This window comes from Eublepharis macularius, chromosome 13, assembly GCF_028583425.1.
Source record: "Eublepharis macularius isolate TG4126 chromosome 13, MPM_Emac_v1.0, whole genome shotgun sequence".
NCBI lineage: Eukaryota > Metazoa > Chordata > Lepidosauria > Squamata > Eublepharidae > Eublepharis > Eublepharis macularius.
In genome coordinates, this window is record NC_072802.1 from 11,732,539 (window position 1) to 11,754,120 (window position 21,582).

At 44.0% G+C, this 21,582-nt stretch overlaps 1 protein-coding gene across 1 annotated transcript in view; it reads right to left on the bottom strand.

Annotated features, from left to right (window-relative positions):
* The window catches only part of LOC129340908 (putative bifunctional UDP-N-acetylglucosamine transferase and deubiquitinase ALG13), an 85,706-nt gene that overhangs the window by 57,247 nt on the left and 6,877 nt on the right, over window positions 1-21,582 (bottom strand). The window contains exons 4-12 of the mRNA XM_054995806.1: window positions 21,497-21,543; window positions 16,236-16,308; window positions 13,085-13,166; window positions 12,732-12,912; window positions 12,292-12,367; window positions 9,895-10,000; window positions 8,477-8,541; window positions 5,156-5,253; window positions 3,308-3,414 (exon numbers count right to left, since the gene is read on the bottom strand). Of these exons, the coding sequence (XP_054851781.1) occupies window positions 3,308-3,414; window positions 5,156-5,253; window positions 8,477-8,541; window positions 9,895-10,000; window positions 12,292-12,367; window positions 12,732-12,912; window positions 13,085-13,166; window positions 16,236-16,308; window positions 21,497-21,543 (835 nt within the window). The remainder of the gene's footprint in view (window positions 1-3,307; window positions 3,415-5,155; window positions 5,254-8,476; window positions 8,542-9,894; window positions 10,001-12,291; window positions 12,368-12,731; window positions 12,913-13,084; window positions 13,167-16,235; window positions 16,309-21,496; window positions 21,544-21,582) is intronic.

The following is a 21,582-nucleotide window of genomic DNA, read 5'->3' on the forward strand; positions in this document are numbered from 1 at the left end:
TTATGAAAGAGGCTTTCCCAGAGGAGAGGCTTAGGCATTGTGCGCCGGGTATGCTGACCCCTGCAATTTCCCCAAACGGTTTGGATTGTTTTACAGATATATTTTTATTGATATTGATCTTTGTTTTATTGTTGTGAGCCACTTCTAGCAGGACTGGAGTGATGGCATGCAATTTTCTAGGTAATAAATAGAGCAAACCACTAAAGGCACCTCTTTCTGAACTATGGAGAACACAATCCAACCCATTGTACTGCTTTAGTCTTAAAAGTCATTTTATACATTCGTACTAAGCTGCAGATCAGCTCATTTGCAAACACTATGGCCATTTTTTAAAAAAAAAAAAAACGGGTTGAAATATCAATAGAGCATTGCTCCTCTCAGGTTGCCATCTCTGGGATGAGATGCCGGGGGGGGGCGCGGTGGGGAGGGGCTGGATCTATGTGGTTTTTTAAAAAAAAATGTTGCATTCTTTACCTCCTGGGGTTTCTGCAGAAGTGTAGGAAGACTGTTCTCTGCCTTTAGGGTGGTACAGACCGCTTTAAATCAGAGAGGGGAAGAAAGGATAGCTCATGAATCCAGGAAAGAGAAATTCTGAAAGAGGAAGCAGGAACAGGCTGTGATTGACCAAAGGGTTGGGGGAGGTAAAGAGACACAAGACAAGACAACCACTTGGAAAGGAGATACAGCAAACACCTCTGAACAACCAACTGCACCAGAGAAATACACCTGATTAGCCACAGTGCAAGGCAAACATGCACAATGACTTAAGATGCCATAAGATGCCAGTGAGCGGCACTCGTGAAGAGGTAGCTCTGAATACGGGAGAGACAAGCTGACTTCTCCCTTGATCACATCTCTCATCCTGAGAACTAAAGCAGCAGATGGACTCTCTCAGGGACTAGTTTGAGCCCAGCAGATTCCTGGGAACTCTGATGTCACAAGCAGGAAAAAAGGGGGTTGGGTTGATGGAGAAACTTGAATTTCCTGTTATGTGCCCAATACTTTTGATACATTGTTGGAGAACAATTCTTTGCCTGCTGTACTATTTCCACTAAACAGAACAAACTGCAAAATTTTTAACAATGGTTCCAAATAATGGAAGTTTCAAGGTTACTTAAAAAAACAAATCTGTGAGATTTGTTAAAACAAAATTCATTGGACATCTTATCCAAATTCAGATTTGAATTTTGCAGGTGGACGACTCCTTTTGTACTTCCCCAAAATGTGAAGGTGCATTTATGCCATATGGTCCAAATTAACTGAAGCAAACCTGCCACAAGAGAGAAGATCTGGGTTTTGTTCACAGCTACCTGAAAGCCCATCAAGGTCTGATGAGATGGAAAGGGATGGACAGCTAAGTCTCTTCTTCCTGCCCACATCTATCAAACCTGATCCCCACTCTACTGTCATTTGAGGCCACTACAGGGAAGGTCTTAAGCTCTGCGCCAATCTCAAAGAGGTGGCTAGAATGGGGTAGAGGTGGCAGCACTGGAGCACGATCTGGGAAATCTGGGCTCACATCACCTCTCCCCCATGGAAGCCGCCTGGGTGACCGTGGGCCCGACAATTCCCCTTAGTCTAACCAGCCCCATAAGGGGTGGAGGATTTGAAGATAAAATGGGTGAGTGGAGAATGAGGCTGTAAACCACTCTGGGTTCCCACGGGGGAGAAGAGCGTGTTCTAAGTACCTTAAAGCTCTGACCTGGATAGCCCAGCAGAGCCTGATCTTGTCAGATCTGAGAAGCTAAGCAGGGTCAGCCTTGGTTAGTAATTGGATGGGAGGCCTCCATTGAAGACCAGGGGCGCAGAGGCAGGCAGTGGCAAACCACCTCTGTTAGCCTCTTGCCACGAAAATCCCACCGGGGTTGCCATAAGTCAGCTATGACTTGAGGTCCCTCTCTACCAAGTACCTTAAAATAAATAAATGGCACCAGCAACACATACACAAAGAGCTCCCTCTCTAAATCCAACTTCTTGGTTTTATGAGAGTGTCATTTTGGAAACGCATTGCCTCTATGCTGCAAGATCTACAGAAGCTTTCAGGAGGGTCACTCAGTATCAGGCAGGATAAAGTTTTCCTACCAATGCAATATTGTTCTCAAATGCCGTGTTTTACTTTTCTTTGCAGGACTGAATGTGCAACCATTCAGCAATGAGAAAGAGGACCACCTAAGTCCACTACTGAACTAAGCCTGCCCTAGTGCTGTCTTGCTGTCTACCAAGAGAAGCAGGTTTTGCCCTCTTTCTCTCCCCCCTCCCCTCAAAGGACATCCAAAATTGCAGTCAGTTTACTTTATGACACAGTAGAAGCAATGAAAAACCACCCCTGTCATCAGCAATGCCTGACAAAGGCCCTGTTCCTTGGTCATACGAAAGTCATTACTGGCAGAGCTCCAGCAAAGATGGCAGATCCTTATTCTCCAAGCTTAGTCTTATTAACACTTGTAACAAACATCATGCAAATACTGTGGATAAATATTTTCATCCAAGACGTGTCTGAAGTCATACCAAAGTGTATGAAACAATGCTAGGAAGGGGGGGAAGAATATTGTACTGTAAATTCATCACAGAACTCAATTTTGCAGCTTCAGAAGAGGGCATCTCACAATAGCAGACCGCTTGCTTTGCTCACAAAAGCACCTCAAAGTTAGCATCTCCAGCTACAGTTGTTAAGAGAAATTCTCTTTAATTCCTCTTTACCCAGTTGCTCCCTGAAATCCAACAATCCTTTTTGTTTCCTCTTTTTAGCAATTTGGAGTCAGTTTCTAATCAATTCCTTCTTGATCGAAGAGAAACTGGAAGACAGAAGGGGCACGAAGGGAGGTTCTGCTAAATTTCAGAATTTCACTCTGCCGTGTCTTTCCAAGCCTACCTATCTTTCTGCTGGAGCACCATCCCGGGGTATATAACATAAAACAACTGCAAGGGCTGAAGTCACAAAAGGGAACTTTGATTTCTGTTCAAAATGAAATGAAAGAGAAATCGTGCTTTTAAGAGAAAAAAGAGGATAAGAAGAATCAATGCTATATCTAAAGTGATTTTTCTCTGCATAAAACCTTGAAGAATCATGCCAAACTAAGGGAGCAATCCTAAACATGTCTACTCAAAGGTAAGTTCCATTTCATTCAATGAGGCTTACTCCCAGGAAAGTGTTCTTAGGACTGCAGCATAAATAACTTGAGCTAGACAGGCTACAGTATAAGGCAGCTTTATATAATAGATGAGAAAGCAGCTATTTCCTTCTCTCTACAATCAAGCAGCTGGGACAGAACTTTTAGTCATAGTCTTTCTTCCAGCATGGACCCACCTGATATTTTCTGATAGTTTCCTCCTTTGCGACTGGGGACCACATTCCACGCAGGTACTGGTGTCACCTGTGTCACAGGTTTCAAATTTACCAAAGGAACAACATGCCTACCAAAAAAAATTAGGATTATTTAATATCATATTAAAACAATCTTCCATCAAAGATGAAGCTTTGGTTCATATGACCTTGAGACTACCCCCAAGGGAGCAAAATTGATTCTAACAGTGAGAATGCAAGTTGTTTTTATCATTATTAATTTAAACGAGCAATATTAAGCTATAAGATTGCTCAGACAGAAAACACACACTTGACTTCATTAGGTTAAATAGCCTGAGAAGCGCTATTAAGCAGAGTATTACGTTCATTAAACACAAGCTAATAATAGTAGTTTGATAGTTAATTTCTAAGAATCTGCATGCATCAGAAATGGTCAAAAGGACCTTCCAGCTCCTTCTGTGGATTCAAAGGTGAAGAAAGGACACAATTCTTGTAATATCCAACAGCCAACCAGGTCCAATAGCACCTTAAAGACCAACTAGATTTCCAAGGAAAGAACTTTCAAGAGTCAAAGCTCCCAAAGCTCATACCTTGGAAATTTAGTTGGTCTTTAAGGTGCTATTGGACCCAAATCTTACTCTCTGACTGCAGACCAACACAGCTACCCACTTGAAACTTTTTTGATGTGGATGAGGTTCAAAAAGCAACAGTTACTTGCATCAATACAAAGCAATATTTCTACTACTGAATACGTTTTAGATTTTAAATGCAAAAGCTGCGCACAGTCTTCACGCTTTTAACTTGATGTGGGCATCATTATTACAGGGTAAATTAACTACAGTTTTAACAAAAATACTTTGAAAACAGGAACTCCTGAATTTGACACAGGCATCGTGTTAAAATAATTGGCAGATTATTCTGAAACAAAAATGAGAGGTCTTGATAAGTTTCTGTTCAGCAACTATATAGATAATAGAGTTATGCCATGAAGTACATCTCCGCATGTCCCCATGCCAGACCAACTAGGCACGGAATCTACCAGATGGGTAAGATAAACAACAAAGGGATGCCAACCAGAGATGCTTGAGGTAGTAAGCTTTTGAATTTTAAATAGGCAGAGTTTTAGATAGCAACTGTAAAGGTTTTCTTGTTTTACATCTGTTGCCTGTGTGTGTGCTGAACGCTTCTGCAAATACTCCTTAAATTAATAATGTACAATTTTATTTAAGCTGAGCCTGGAATTCATGACTTGAGAGTGGGTACACCTCAGAACAAGCCCAGAGATTGGAAAGCTAAGTCCTTGAGGAAGGTAAAGCTTTCAATCTCACAAAACAAACAGAAATGCATCTCACCTGTCTGACTGCTGGTGTGGCTGTTATCAGCGCCCGGAAACAGGAGGTTGGACCAGCTATCCATGCATTCCCCCCCCCCAATCAGTGTCTCTACAAGTAGAGTGTGGCTCTTCAAAGGTCACTGAGAAATTATCAGCTTGATCACAAAGCACTGAGACAAACAAGGCCAGCCACCAAAACACACCTGTATCGATTCTGATGGAGAAGACATAGGATATTCTCAACTGGGAAAACAGTTTAAGTTATAAAATGCTTTGCCAACTTCAGGCTGCTGAGTTGCGGTAGCAATCAAAGTGCAGAAATGGTTAGTAAATAAGGTCTCCTTCTCTCTGTATTTGAACCTCAAGAGAGCAAGCAGCCATTCCAAGTGAACCTATAAGAATAAACAGCATCCTAATTTAGGTATAGCACGCACTAAATCCTGGTAATCAGGTGTAATCCATCCTAGTTCCACGAATGAATGACTAATGAACAAAGAACGGAGAAGAGCAGTACATACTTCTCTGCCAGCTCTTCGATGAAGACCGTTACCATAGTATCCTGCCCAACATCTTGTATGTGCGCATTGTAATATTTCCCCCCAGTCTCTAGGCGTACCTGTGTGGGGGACAGAGACCCAAGATAAACTCAAACACAGAACGCAGTCATTCGCAACCACATCCTGACAAAGGAGCTCAAACTTGAATTAAACTTTTGAAGAATTTATTAACTTCCCACAGGCCACAACTACAGAACCATGAAAATTACAAACTTTTATTTTAAAAAAAGAAAGAAAACCACCAATATTCAGAACAAAAGGCAATGATATAAAGGAGCATCTGTCAAACCTTCCAACCCTGTTCAAGTGGGCTTTGGGGATTTGTGTTTCTCAAAAGAGCAGTCCCTGTGTCCTATAGCAAGCCTCTTCTGGAATAAAATGTGCCCCCCAAAGCAGTTAGGGCAGGAATCAGCTTTTGATCGTGGCCTTAAATACTAGGAATATAATCACTACTTGATGAACTGTGCAAGCTAGCAATGCTGAAACTTCCAAAGCTTATACCATGAATTGGCAGGGGCAGAAATTGCTGGGGAATACTGTGGAATCTCCTCCGTTGAACATTTTGATGCTGGGCAAACGTCCACTGGGGATGCCTTAAAGGTGTGGATGCCCTGCTTGCATTAGGCCAAGCAACTGATCACTGGGTAACACAGGAATTGGGACTCACACATCAGCGAATGGTCGCCACCACTTTGTGGAGGACAGAAAATCAAAGAACAAGACCAGAGATGGACACACACACACACACACACACTAAATATTTAACATAGCTCTCCTGTTTTAAACTGGGGCTAAAGGTGGCTCCTGCATTTGAGGCGGTGGAGGACTGAAGGTTGAGATTCTGTCCACCAGTACTGTCATTTTTAGTACAACTTCTACCTCCAAGACTTGCTGTCTGAGGCAAACCAAGAGATCTCGGCCTCACATGCAAGCTAGAGTGTGTGCGCTTGGGACATGATTTCTCTCTAGCTAACATGTGATGCTGAGCGGGAGAGTATCAGTGAAAGTCAAGGAGTGAGATGTCTAAAAAGACAACAGAAGAAATCAAACCCTGCTACATGCAAAAAAAGCCCCCAAACTATAAGACAGTTTCATTTTGGAGAAGCCAGAACAGTTTTATTTTGAAGTTCTCCCCTTCACTTTTCCTGTATTCTTTCTTGACTTACAAAGCTAAGCTCTCAACTGATATCCTACAATATAAAAGGCGAAGTGTATTCAAGACAACTCACTTGCTACCCTGGTGCACCTCCAGAGGGCGCTGCTGTGGAGGGAAGCCCAGATGAGGCAGCCAGACCTCCAGAGAGCACGCCACGGTGGGAAACCCAGGCCGGGATCAGGCACAGAGCACGTGGCAATGCCCACCCTCCACCTTCACCCAGCTGGGATCAGGAGCGGAGCAGATGACAATGCCCACCCTCTGCCTTCACCCAGCTGGGATCAGGAGCAAAGCAGGCGGCAATGCCTGCCCTCCACCTTCACCCAGCTGGGATCAGGAGCAGAGCAGGTGGCAATGCCAACTCCCCACCTTCACTCAGTTGGGATCAGGAGCAGAGCAGGAGGCAATGCCTGCCTGCCCTTCACCCAGCTGGGATCAGGAGCAAAGGACATGGCATGCCTGCTCTCCCCTTCACCCGGCTGAGATCAGGAGTGGAGCAGGTGGCAACGCCCACCACCCCCTTCAACCAGCTGGGATCAGGAGCAGAGCAGATGGAAATGTCCACCACCACCCCTTCACCCAGCTGGGATCAAGAGTGGAGCAGGTGGCAATGCCTGCCTCCCACCTTCACCCGGCCAGGATCAGACGTGGAACAGGAAGCAATGCTCACCCCCTTCACTCTGCCGGGATCAGGCAAGGAACAGGAGGCATTGCCCCCCCTTCAACCTGCCAGAATCAGGCATGGAGCACGTGGCAATGCCCGCACCCTTCACCCAGCTAAGATCAGGAGCAAAGGATGTGGCAATGCCTGCTCTCCCCTTCACGGGCTGAGATCAGGAGCGGAGCAGGTGGCAATGCCCATCCTCTCTTCACCCAGCTAAGATCAGGAGCAAAGGGCGTGGCAATGCCTGCTCTCCCCTTCACCCAACTGGTATCAGGAGCGGAGCAGGTGGCAGTTCCTATGCCCCCCTTCAACCAGCTGGGATCAGGAGCAGAGCAGATGGAAATGTCCACCACCACCCCTTCACCCAGGTGGGATCAAGAGTGGAGCAGGTGGCAATGCCTGCCTCCCACCTTCACCTGGCCAGGATCAAACGTGGAACAGGAAGCAATGCCCACCCCCTTCACCCTGCCGGGATCAGGCAAGGAACAGGAGGCAATGCCCCCCCTTCAACCTGCCAGAATCAGGCATGGAGCACGTGGCAATGCCTGCCTCCTCCCCTTGACCAGGATCAGGTGCAGAGCAGGTGGCAATGCCCGCCCCCCTTCGCTCAGCCAGAATCAGGCGCAGAGAAGGAGGTAATGCCCACCTCCTCTTCACTCGGTCGGGATCAGGAGCAGAGCAGGAGGCAATGCCCACCCCCACGTTCAACCTGCTGGAATCAGGTGCGGAGCAGGTGCCAATGTCCACCCTTCATTCGGCTGGGATCAGGCGCTGAGGAAGTGGCCATGCCTGCCCTCCTGCCTTCATCCGGCTCTTATCAGTGATGGAGGATCAGGGAATGCCCACATGCCTGCCCTACCCTTTCTAGAGCCCATTGTATTTTTTCCCACAATCGTCTTTGTTGCTAGTTTTAAAATAATTTACAGCACTGGTTGACTTAAACACAGCTCCTGCTCCGCAGTCTTGGAAGATCCAGAAATGTGCCACAGCTAGCCAGCAGCAGTCACAGCAGGCTGAAAAAAATCTATTTACTTCCGTTTCAGAGGACAGAATGGATAGGAGAGCCCTCACCGAAGATGTAATTTAATTGGTGTCACCTTAGAACGAGGATGGAAGTCTGAGTTAAGACTGCCAAAGTATTGGCTACCATACCAGCAAAGTATTGGTTGGGAAAGGCTGATATACATAAACACTCCAAGTCCAGAAAAGAGCAGGAGTTGGGAGCCTCAGAGTTTACAGACATATTTTAACATAAGCTTTAAAACAGTTCCCTGCCCTCTTACCTACTGGTTTGTTGCACTGATTACACATAAAACAGAAACCTGGAGGGGGAGACCCTTATATTCCTTCCGATGACTGTTCCATGCTTAAGAAAACCATTTCTCCATCCTATACCCATAACAAACCATTTAAAACTTGCTTTGAACAGGCTTTTATTAAGTAATCTTAAATGAGTACTAACCTGACACTTGTCACCTAAGTAATACTGTCTTCCAGCAAACACCAAATAATCAGTTTTTTGCAGTTCTATAGAACAGATTAAATATTAAAACATAAGCTGCTTATTTGACACACATTTTCAAAATTGATATAGGATTTTGGAGCTTTGGCTGCAAGAATGCTAAACATAAGAGCACAATCATAAAATATGATGCGCTAGAAAAAATTTTTTAATTTTATTTGAAAAGAAAAATACAAATAGCAATAGAAAGCGCATATAACGTTTTAGAAAATACAAAATACTAAATGTGAACTATAACAAAAATATATTCAAAATATCTGGCAACACAACTAACTTATGGAACGTTTCTCCTCTCTCTCTCCTTAATTACTTATATCTAAAATTTCATATCTATATCAGTCATTTATTTCTTATTTTATACTCAACATTTTTAAGGTCTCTATATTATAATTAATCTATTTCCATATTAACTACAATTAATTTTTCTTAGCTTCCAGCTACGTAATCAAAGAAATCTTTCCATTTTTTCTGGAATTTCGATACTGGTCTATTATGCACATAAGTTAATTTAGCCTTCAGTGCTTATTCATATAGGTTATCCTGCAAGTTTTGTACACATAAGGAAACCTTAAAAACACACACAACACCACGGTTTCCTTCATTACTTCAAATTTCCAAAAATCTTAAATCTAAGTGCCATTTGGTTTCCACAACCCACTCTGAGCATACACACAGGACTAATAGAGTCAGGCTTCCTTACACAGGCCTCTGAGAGTTCAAGAGCGGCTGTCACACCCCATCAAGCCAGTTCCACAGATTATCACTGGTGGAACACATCTGCATCCACTTCCCACAATTATCATGTAACTATGAATGTAATGCATGATGTGCGAATGCTGACATTTAGTGCACACTCAAGTGACGCCCAAACATTACATATTTGCTGCACAAGGTGCCAATGTAACACCACAATTTGCTGTAGCAACCATATGAAGCTAGAGATGGGCATGAACCAAAATATGAACCAAAGTTCACCAAAAACAGGCCGGTTTATGGTTCGCGAACCAGCGGTTCGTCAGAGCCCATTTCTGATGAACCGCCACGAACTTTAGGGCAGTGCGTTTGTTTTGGGGGTTTTTTGGTTCTGCAGACAGCCTGGTGCCAATCAATCAGTTTCCTAGGGATTGGGCATTCTGCAGACCTTCTGCTGACCCAGAAGTGGTGATTTGCTGTCCCAGAAGTGCCATTTTCACGAACCAAAACGAACCAGTTTGTGAACCAGGGCAGGTTCATGAAACATGACAAACCACATGGGGTTTTTTTTCTGGTTCGTGGCCATCTCTATATGGAGCTACCCATATAGAGATATACATATACAAGTGTAGAACAGCCCTCATACACTAGCTAGCATTAGATACCTTTCCTGCTGTCCAACCACACATCAAATTCTATGTTCCGATAGATCTCAGGGTCCAGTGCTTTCAACACCTTGTAGGGAAAGGGCATCTTGGGATTTTCAGAAGGCTGCAAAGTTAAAATGGACAAATTAGAACTGCAGGCATGACTTTACTTCCTTTAATCCTTCCTAAGAGCTTATAGTTACAGAGGACTGGAATCCCCCAGCTCTATTCCAACTGGGATTCCCTTTACTCCAGAGGTTTCACTCCAGTGATGATTTGTTGAATTTCACTGGATTTCAATCAGCAAAACCCAAGAAGTGAGAATGTTCTTTCCTATTCCCCCATGTCCATAGAGACTGGGGATTTGATAAAAGCTCAAAGCCGCACACATTCATGACACAGAATCAGGGCATAAAAAAGCATAGCCATGTGACAAAAGGCAATGAGAAAACTAAAAATTCCTTTAAGACTGCCCTTTTGTGTGCTGAAAAACCACAAAATGTGTTTCTCAGCTCTCAAAGGGCTGGATTTATTATCTTTTTTAATCTCTGTGTTGAGATGTATGGCTATGCTTTTCTTGGGACCCCCCAAATCTCCAGGACGTAGAATTCTGCTGCTATGAGATTATATATACACATCCCCACCACAATGTGATGTCTCTTGATCATAGCAGCTCCACAGACTGGGGCTTGATCTGAAGAATGGGGGTAAGGACAACGTTTGATACAGAAATCCACTGTAATAGAATTTATGATCATCCCGTTAGAAGCAAACAAGCTGTTGCATTAGTTTTCATTTCAATTGCAGTTGCAAAGTGCCACATATGGAGTTGGAATCAAGCATGAAATACAGAAGATTGACTGCAAAGCCATACACAGTTGCAGCACCAATGAAGAGTTATGTACTAGCAATTTATTTCTGGGATTCAACTGGCTTTGATTTTCAGAATGTCACTTGAGACAGGTCAAAAGATTTCAGGATTGTTAAAAACCCAAGAATTACAATTTGCCAAGAGTGGTTTTGATAATGTCTTTTATGGCTTAGTTTTAATCCCTTTCTTGGTTGTACTGTACGGTTTTATCATTTCTTGTATTAAATTTGGATTAAAAATTTTTTAAAAATTAAAGAAAGATTTCAGGATAAAGTCAGTGCTTTCCAATAAAATCAAGGGGGGTAAATCCTGCTCTTGAGTTCTAGCTCACTAAGATTTTCATTTGAAGATGGAAGACTCTCAGAATCAGACAATTCTCTGCTCTGCACCCACTGACACCCTCCTTTGCTGGTATAGATTCTGATTACTGTGGATTACTCTATCCTACATAAGAATAGTTATGGGCCTTAAGGTCTATTGAGAAGATAGATACAGCTCTTGAATATCAGGAAGTGGATCTGGTTAGGTGTATATTCAGGTTCAAAATGTGTTTGAGAGATTGTAAACAGTAAAAGTCTGGAAGGAATTCTGACAGAAGAAGGAGAAGTGAGAGGGACAAAGGAGGCACTGGCGTAGCATGGGTTGTGAGCATCTGGGGCAGTTCCTGGCAGAAGATGGTGCCTCTGGCACGACGCGCGCATGCAAAGTGTGCATGCGCTCCTGGGCCCCTGCGCAATAACATCACTTCTGAGAAGTGATGGCATCGCTCAGGGCGTGACCACCCCCCTGCAAGCACTCCCACAATTCGAGGCCGCTTGCCTCCCCACCCCTTACCCCTCCACCACAGCCGCCCACACCACCACTGCCCACTAGCATGCTCTTTGGCCAGCAACCGAAGATGGCCAGCTCAGCACCCAGCCGCCCTGTCAGTGCAGCAAGCGGCCACGGTGGCGCGGGTGGCTTCCCAGCTCCTGCAGACATGGCACAGGCTCTCTTTGGTGGCCGGCGCCCCTAATAATTTTGCACCCTGGGTGGCCGCCCCTCTGGCCTCTGGAAGGAGGTTAACATGAACTATTTGCACATCACTGGCAGCTTACTGAAACCCAAGGTGTGTGCTGCCACACTGGTAAATGGTATCTTGAGTACAGCTTTCAGACAAATACAGTTTTCAAAGACAAAATGTAATTTTCCTCACGTGCCCACTTTCTTCACCTACCAAAGGAGAACTTAGATGCCTGTACAGTCTCAACCACAACAGCAGAACACCAAAAAAGGAGCTAAAGGGGGGGGGGGGAGAAAACAGGAGACTAATAGGAGGTGGGCTTACAAATTCTCCTATTTTCCATGGATGGGATTCTCAGATGAAAAGGCAGAAGAAATGGCAGAAGAAAAGTGAAAGGAAGTGAAGGGGCCAGTGCAGCTACAGCCATTCTAGGTGAGAGCTGGGCGAGGCACAGCAACAGGACTCAGTCCACAGCTTGGCGTGTAGGCGGCACAAGGAGTCAGATGAAAAGGGTTATCATCTTTGTCTTCAGATGCCAAACCTTTGCTTCCTCAGTGCCTTGCTTGCATTTTTCTGCTGGCAGAATAGCCGATTCATAGCTTTCCCAATCTTCCACCCTAGGCAATGAAAAACACAGCAGATTTTCAACATTGCAACAGACCATGTCTGTTCAGTGCTGGGGGAAAAAAAACACCTTTTCAGAGTTTTGCAATACAGAAAGAGAAGCACCATGGCACCATCAAGTGGTGAAACACACAACTATTGTATTTTGGTTAGAACAAATGTGCAGAAGTTTTAGAAATAACAACTTAACTATTGCATCTGAAAGCCTCCACCCACCCAGTACACAACATCCACACTAAATGCGGCCAGGGCTTGCAAAACAGACGCCACCCCTCAGATGAACCATCACTCAGCATGTTCACACAAGGGTATGCCAGGTTTTGATGTGTGAATCCAAAGGCTCATTTCAAGGAGTACCTCTTTTCTGAAAAATTTTTGTTTGATCTGTCAACAGGGCAGTCAAAATTGGCATCTTCACTTCCAACAGATGCACTATTTCGGTTTTTCTTGGCTCCACTTCGAAACATCTCAACTGCGGTCCTCAATTCCTCTTCGGGCACATAGAACACATTTTTGTACAGGATCTCATACAACACAGCTGTGGAAGCAGAACACACAACTTAAAAAGAAAGATTTATACGTGGGTTTCAAAATTAGAGTTCTCAAGACCAATGATAAGCTTCTCTAACATGCTGATTTTAGTTATTTTGCCTACTGCTGATTATTTAAGAAAATTAGGAAGTGTTGGAGAAAGAGAATGTTTTATTTACCCTGGCAAATGGCAGCATTTGCCTGAAATTGTTTGGTGTACACTGAGTCATAATGGCCATTACTGGAACAACACAGGAGAATCTGAAAGTCAAAAAATCCTAGGTTAAAAATCTAGAAACTTGTTCTTGTGTTTGTTTATATGAGGTCATGCTCAACATCCCAGCCCCCAAAGTCAGAATGAGAAATGAACTGAATGCTTCTGTGACCATGTGCAATCTTGAGAAACCAACAGCTTCACAGTCAGCAGGACTGCAGGTGTCAGTTGTTTCCAAGATCCAAGAACTAGATACATATTATTTTTTCACTGGATCCAGAATCAATCATTTGTCATTTCCCTGGAATGATTCAGAGTACTGGTTCTGACACACAAAGCACCAAATTGTTTGGGTCCTATATCCCTAAGGGTGGTTGCTTCCCCATGGGAATTTTTACCCACATGGAAAGTAAGCCCTCTGCCCCAATACACACCTTAAAGGGCTCAAATGGGCACCTTTGGAGTGACTGCAGAGGACTGGGCACTCCCTCCAACACCATTACCAGGAGGGGACAAAACTATGCACCCCTTTCAAAATGATGAGGCATAGCTCTTTACCATGCACAATCCCCCTTTTTTATTTTTTAAAGGACTCCTCCCCCTTTCCCAGTTAAGCCATGCTGTACTGTTACAGCATAGCTCGGTAGGAGTAAGGCAACTGGAAGGGGGGAGGGGATTCCCAGACATGTCAGTTCCAACAAAACTGCCACCTCACCTTGTGATATTCTGCAGGCACAATAGGCAGGAAGGAGCAAGGGGGGTGGCAACAGCAAGCAGTATAGGAATGGGCGGGGGGGGCGGGGGAGGAATAGAGTTCCCATGTAGCTTGCTGCTAATGTGTTGGGGACATGTTTTCCTGCACCCTTCCCAAGTGGATGCAATCAGTGCTGTGTTGCAATAAATAAAAATAAGCAGGAGGCCTCTGAAAATGCCACCTATGTGTGATGCTCAAGTGAAATAAATGTACTTTTTCTTGCATTTCAAAATGAACTTCTCTTCTATCAGGCTATGAACAACCCATCCCTTTCAAGAGGTGGGGTGCCACCAGTGCTTTTTTTGTTAAAGTGCCAGTACTGATAGGTAGGTAGGTAAATATACTGCTTCTGAATAATTTCTACATCATTAAAGGTGTTTGCTTTAAGTATTGTTTCATCTCTGTAATCAGATTTATGCTTGTTTTCAAATTTCTGCAACTTGTACCCTTTTATATTTGTTTACTGCATTTCCTGGCTGTTGATAATATTGCCTTGTACTGCATAATCTGCCTTGGGTCTCAGTAGCCATGCACAAACAAATGAGCAAGTAAATCCATTTCCACTCATTCCTCTCTCTGGATTTGGGAGAGCTCCCCAAAAGGTACCAGTACTCAATACTAGCGGGTACCATTAAAAAAAGAGCTCTGGGTGTAACAATCCACAGTAATCTTCTGGATACTTATTACTGTTGAAAGCCACTGACACCAGCATTTAAAATGTTTGCTCATTTGTATAGGGTAAAAATAGCCAGGTTCTACTAAGCACACAGTTGGTCAGTGGAATGCGCTGGTTTCACTTCCTCAGAAACAGTGATTTTGTTCTTTATAAAGGAAAGGATTCTTTCTTTAAAACAACTTTTTATAAACCTCAGGTTAATACTATCATGGTGCAGATGTTACACTTTTCTAGAACTTATAAGATGTCCCAGTAAATTTCTACCTTAAGCCTACAATTAACAAGAAAGCTCAAATGTCTTATACTGGTTGGTTAGCAGGGAAGCTGCCCAGGAACATCAGCCGTTTTCACACTGCTTACTGGCCACGGAACATCGCACCGAGCTCCTGGAATGACAGTGTCTTCCTGGCGCTATTTCGCATGAGAACTGCTGTGCGAAATCACGCCAGGAAGACGCTGTCATTCCGGGAGTTCGGAGCAATGTTCCGTGGCTAGTAAGCAGTGTGAAATCGGCCATCCTCAGGCCATTACCAAACTGCATCTCCAAAGCAGGCTGCCCTTCAGAAAGGTCTGCCTGCTAACTTCATCTCCCTTCTCTTGAACGAAGCTAAGGCCCGTAGACCAGCCACTGAATCCTTGTAGTTAAGGGTTCTGAAATGAGCATCTGACATAGCAATGAGGCTGCTGTGAAGTATTCTGATTTCTGCAATTTCTTCTAAATATTTGGGGACCCCTAAGCTAGATGTCTCATTATGGTGCACAACTAAGGGTCAGTTCATAATTAAATTCATCTTTTTAAACGGGAATGGCATTATGAGTCAAGAAACTCCTGCAGTTCTTCTGTGTGAATTATGAAAAGGCCACTCTTAATTGTTCACGATACTGTGTTGACGTATTAATTCATTGCATGGGAACAGATTAACAACTATGCTAGCCAGAATACCCAAGAGAGGCTTCAAGTGCTACATCCACTGTGTCGTTATCAGATAGGTCAGTAGTTCTAGATGGACAAAGCAGGAACAGTTCTCCTGTCTACTGTGTGTAGGCTCTAGGGTATTCACTCTGCAGCTCACAAAGAGCCATAATCGCAATTCTCATCAACCGAAAGAGCCACGTGATTACCGCATGCCCTAAGATCAGTCTGATGGTTTCCATCCTCACTCTCTTTTGCAAGCAGCCTCGTAGTTAACACCACGATGGTCTGTCCTCCATCAAGAATGGAAACCTTAGAATGCCTTTTCAAGAGCTGCGATAAATATATGACAAAACAGAAATAACAGCAAATAACCGCAAAAACAAGGCAGGACTTTTCACTTGTGCAAACACAGAGCCAAGCTACACGTGACGAATGACACTCGCCTGGCAAGTGAGCAGACTCGCGTGTATTCCTCCCTGTTCACTTGCCATTCACTTGCTCTCCACCCGATCAAGTAGAGCACAAGTGAATGGCAAGTGAGTCTGTTCACTTGCCAGGCAAGTGTCATTCATCACTTGTAGCTTGGCTCACAATCTCGTGTCATATTGTTGAAAGCTATATTTGATTATGGCCTTTGGGCCATATGAATGACCAAGCACAGCTATCACTTCTATAAAATATCTTTGTCAAGAGGAGAACACACTGACATGAGACGAGTATGCATGGTTTATTATGCTTAAGAGACTGGTCTCATACCTCATCTTCCTTACCTTATCTTCAAAGCCATTGTCAGTTGCATAAGAAGGTGGCTTTCCAGGGTGTCGATAGAGAATGAAGTCTCGACTAGATAACCAAAGTTAAACAAGATTTGTGAAAAGATGCTCAGCTGGTTTTTCATTCCTTGTTGCCAGTTGGATAAAATGGGCAAATGGTGACAAGAAACCCATTTGGCAACCAAGTTGTATGAAAGTTCAGAGCAAAAAGCTCATGTGGAAGACCCCACTATCTCTCAGCCTTCCTACCTCACAGGGATTTTGATGATGATAAAATTGGGAGACACAATAAGGCACATTGCCAATACCCCCGGAAAGAAGTGCAGGACCCCAAAAGCAACAGAGCTGATGCAGCAGTGACATGTCTGTGCTCCTGTTTCCACCCAAATAAAACTATTCTAGGAGTAAATGCAAGGGTAGGGGAAAGGCTGACACATCCATCAGGTGAGAATGCTCAAAGCTGGGCCAGTGATCAGTTCTCAAATATCTAAATGTATTGTTCTCGGGGGGTTTAAAATGCATTTTGTTCTCTGCGATATTGAGATAATGTTCTATTTTGTTTAGCAAAATTGTTTGCATTAGCAGTGGCAGCTAATGCAAAAAAATGCCCACTGCAATTACACAGTGTTTCAAATTGCATTTCAAGGATCTGACATCGCAAGCAAAGTTCAACCAAAATGACACAAAACAGTGCACAAGCTTTCAAAACCTGAATACAGCAAAACAGTGCTTCCATTTTGTCAGGAACCCGCCACCAGCGCTCTCGGGTCCCTCCGGCTGCCAAGTGCATTTAGGAGAGCAAGAAGAGCACGCTGCCCAGAGGTGCTGGCAGGGGCAAGAGGGACAAAGAGCTGATCACTGCTGCCAGCTCCCTCTTCTTCTCAAGGAGAAAATCAGCTACGGGTAAGGGGGACAACGTTCAGCAGAAAAACCACCATACTCGGAACCACCTGAAGCATGACTTCACATTTAAGCTTTGCCTTGGTTTAAATCAAAGCTAAAATTACTTCAAATAGCTCTTTTAAGTATATGCACTAATAAGTATGGGCACTAATAAATGCAGCAGCACCTAAAGGCATGCACCTAAAGACAGATTCTGTTACATTCTGCAACTATAATGGTAACCAATCCCAATGGTCTGGCAATCTAGGTAGCCATATGGTGTCTTTGGGCTTCAACAGAAAAGCAGAGGCTACCAGCAGGACCACCAGGTACTATAACAAGAAGTACGGCTAAAAGATAAAAGAGTAGTGTTGTCCTTTTAAAGGCATCTGAAGGTTCCTGCCGCAGGCGAGCACAGAATTTTTTCCTTCCACGAATAAAAATGCATGAGGAAACAAGAGAATGCCACTGTGCAAATTTCACAGAAAGCCAATACGACCCAACGTTGTGCACAAAATACTGGGTGATAAAAGTGGGAAATAGCCCAATTTCCCCCAAAAATATTACAAGAGTGAGAAAAGATTAGACCTAATGCAAAGCCCCTCCCCACTAAGGTAATCCTCACTGGGATTCTCTTTTAAAAAATCCGGAGGGGTGTGCGAATGCTTTGAGTGGTGATGAAACTGCTCAAAAAGGAGCTACAGAGGAGTCAATGGACCCTAATCACCTCCTATAGAGCAGCTCTTCCATCCTTCCAGAAAGAAGTGTGATTAATCTTGCAGTGAAACCCGATCAGCATGGAGAGCTGCTAAACACACCACGGTGCATGCATGGACTCATGGGGGAAGCAGGCTGGAGGATTTATTTTATTTTTATATACACTGGCAATTATGCCACTCTGTGCCAAGCAATGATCCTTAAAATAATATTTTACTATAACCTGCACAAAGTGAAAATGTTTTTATTCTCCTGTATTTTCAGTGGGCTTTTTTAACGTGCAGCTGGCACTTTTCCTCATTTATTGCCTTTTCAAATTGCTAATTGGACCAAAAGATTTATGTTTTTTTCTACTGCAAAGGACTTCTTTCATTTTATTGTTCTTAGGTATGGATTGTGGTGCTTTTATCTACTGCCAAACTGTATTACAAACTTTGAACTGTTGTTAATGCTCTGTAGCTTGTTTAATGCTTTTTTGTAAGTAACAGTTTGTTGTTGTTTTTCTGCCTGCTGCCTTGAGAACCTTATTATTAAAAAGTAGCATATAATGTACTTTAATAAATATACACAGATTACTAAACAAGAAAGAGATTCGAAGCTACAAAGCCAGGCATTGTGGTTCCAATATTTCCAAACGAGAGCAATTATGCTTTCCTATGCTACCAAAAATGGTTTTCACAGACCGTTAGCTAAGTTTGAGATCCTTTAAACTGGATCTTTGTGCATAATGAAAGGTCTTTTGTCTAAAATATACCAAATTCTTCTCGAGGTACTATACACAAAATTACCAACATATGTTGACACATGGGAGAAAGAAATGCCTGAGGAACTCACAACAGATGACTGGGAAGCTATTTGGAGTTCTCCTTCAAACAATTCTACTATCCATTCAATTAGGACATAGTTTTACAAATTATTTGCAAATTATTTATTTTTTATTATTTCAATTTATAAACCGTCCATCCTCAGGGGCTCTGGGCAGTGAACAACAATTAAAATCAATAAAAACAAGAAAACAATAATTCTAAAATCAACATACAATAAGCAATAATAAAATAAATTAACCAAATATATTAAGGTGCAATGGTGGGGAGAACCCGCCACCCCAAAGGTGGGAGGCCGACATGGCACTGCCCCCTTCAACCACTGAATGCCTGGTCTTACAGGACCGGCAGAACGATAATATGTCCCGCTGGGCATGGATCTCCATTGACCGAGTGTTCCACCAGGCTGGGGCCAGGACTGAAAAGGCCCTGGCCCTGGTTGAAGAGAGGCAGGCTTCCTTAGGGATGGGGACCACCAGTAAACATTTATCCACTGATCGAAGCGGTCTCTGGGGAACATACAAGGAAAGGCAGTCCCGAAGATATGCTGGTCCCAACCCGCTCAGGGCTTTAAAGGTAAGAACCAACACCTTGAACCTGATTCGGAATTCAACCAGAAGCCAGTGCAGGTGGCACAGGACAGGTGTGATATGTGACTGGTAGGCTATACCAGTCAGGACCCATGCCACCGCATTCTGGACCAGTTGCAGTTTCCTGATCAGGCCCAGGGGTAGCCCAGCGTAGAGTGAGTTACAGTAATCTAGCCTGGATGTGACCGTTGCTTGGGTCACTGTAGCCAGGTCCTGGGGCGTCAGGTAAGGGGCAAGTTGCCTGATCTGATGGAAATGGGAAAATGCAGACTTGGCAACCGCTGTGACCTGGGCCTCCATCGACAGGAAGGCATCCAGGAGCACGCCCAGACCACCACTGGCAAAGTTGCCAGTGGTGTCCCATCCAGGGCAGGGAGCTGGATCCCAACATCTGGCAGCCCCCGTCCCAGCTGCAGGACCTCTGTCTTCACCGGGTTCAGTTTCAAGCCTGCTCTGTTTCAACCATGCTGTCACAGCCTCCAGAGCTCTGGCCAGATTGTCCGGGGCCATGTTTGGCCGGCCGTCCATCAACAGAAAAAGCTGGGTGTCATCCGCATATTGATGACAGCCCAGCCCAAACCTCCGCACCAACTGGGCGAGGGGGGCGCATGTAGAGATTAAATAACATCAGGGAGAGTATCGCCCCTTGCAGAACCCTGCACACCAAAGGGTGATGGGGCGATAGATCTCCCGAGCACCACCCTCTGTCCCCGACCCTGGAGAAAGGAGACCAGCCGCTGTAAGGCTGTCCCCCTAATCCCCACGTCAGCGAGGCGGCTGGCCGACAAGTCATAGTCGACTGTGTCAAATGCTGCTGTGAGATCAAGTAACACAAGCAGCGCTGACCCGCCTCGACCCAGATGCCTGCGAAGGTCATCTGTGAGGGCAACCAAGGCCGTCTCCGTCCCATGGCCAGGACGGAAGCCAGACTGGAATGGGTCCAGGATCACAGCATCATTCTGGAATTTCTGCAGTTGTACCGCCAGCGCCTGCTCTATCACCTTGCCCAGGAACAGGTTGTTCAACACTGGGCGGTAACTGGACGGGTCGGTGGGGTCCAAAGATGTTTTTTTCAGGAGGGGCCGCATTGGTATCTCTGTCCCAATAGACTACATAAAATTTACCAGTATCTTAGCCCCAAATGTTGGAAGCTTTGTGGGCAAAAAGGCTCTCCAATCCATGTATGGTGGAAAAGCCGCCAAATCTACCTTTTCTGGTTGGCTGTGTCTAAGGCAATCCTCCAAATTACTTAGATTAATCTACCCTTCTCCTTGAAGCTGTTTGTATTTGATATCTGGAATGATATCCAAATTCCCAAAGAAACAGGAAACCTTATTACCAAATTACTAGCAGCGAGCCGTTTGTCCAGGGGGTTGGACTAGATGGTCTGTATGGCCCCTTCCAACTCTATGATTCTATGACCATTGCTGCTTTCTGGTCAGATCCAGCCAGACCTTCCTTGGATAGACGGCATGAGAAACTTTGGGAATCTGTGTTTTGAAGAAAATTGTGCATAATCCCTTTTTCTATAGCTCACAAGATAGTGTGCAAAGTTATGAAGAAACTTGGAATCCTGTCTTTGACTACCTGGAAATCAGAGGTATCCTAGCATGGAGAAATTACTATAGACTCTGGTTTTCTCTTTGATTGTCCTTTTGTCTGAAGCTAGTATACTCAGTTACCCTTTCCAAGGCTCTAAGGGAGTTTATATCTGGGTACCTTATTTTAGGTGATTTTTATTGTATTTAAATATTTTTAAATAATAGGGCTTCATAACCAATCAGAAATACTCTGGAGAGAAACTTAATTTCAGCTCAACCCAAGTTGTACAGCTCTCGAACCTGTTCTGACCCAACTGTTTGAATCCCACATCATTCTATATCTTTCATTTACACATTTTAATGCTATAGTTTTAGGCCCATTAAGCATTGCAAGCAGAGAGGATTTTACTGCATGTGCATAAGTGAAGAGATTTTAAGTGCCTGAATCCCTGGAGATGCCGCATATGACAAACCCCGGGTGCATAAATACATCTAGCTTTGTTTGTCCTTTCCTAATATCTGGGAGCTCTTAAGTGGAGAAGCTGAGGATTAAACCAGCATTGAACTTTCTGCTTGCAACACACACAATTTTCTACTGAACCACAGCTCAGTTTTGATGACTGAGTCTTCTTACAACATCATCTGAAGTTCCCCTAAATAACAAACATGGCTCAGGTTTTGACATTAGGAAGTTGAATACTTACTTATAAATCAGTGAGAAGGCTCTGATTTCTAGGTGTCCAGCACTTTCCTGTTTATAGAGAAGGGACATTAACTGACCAGCTGCAAT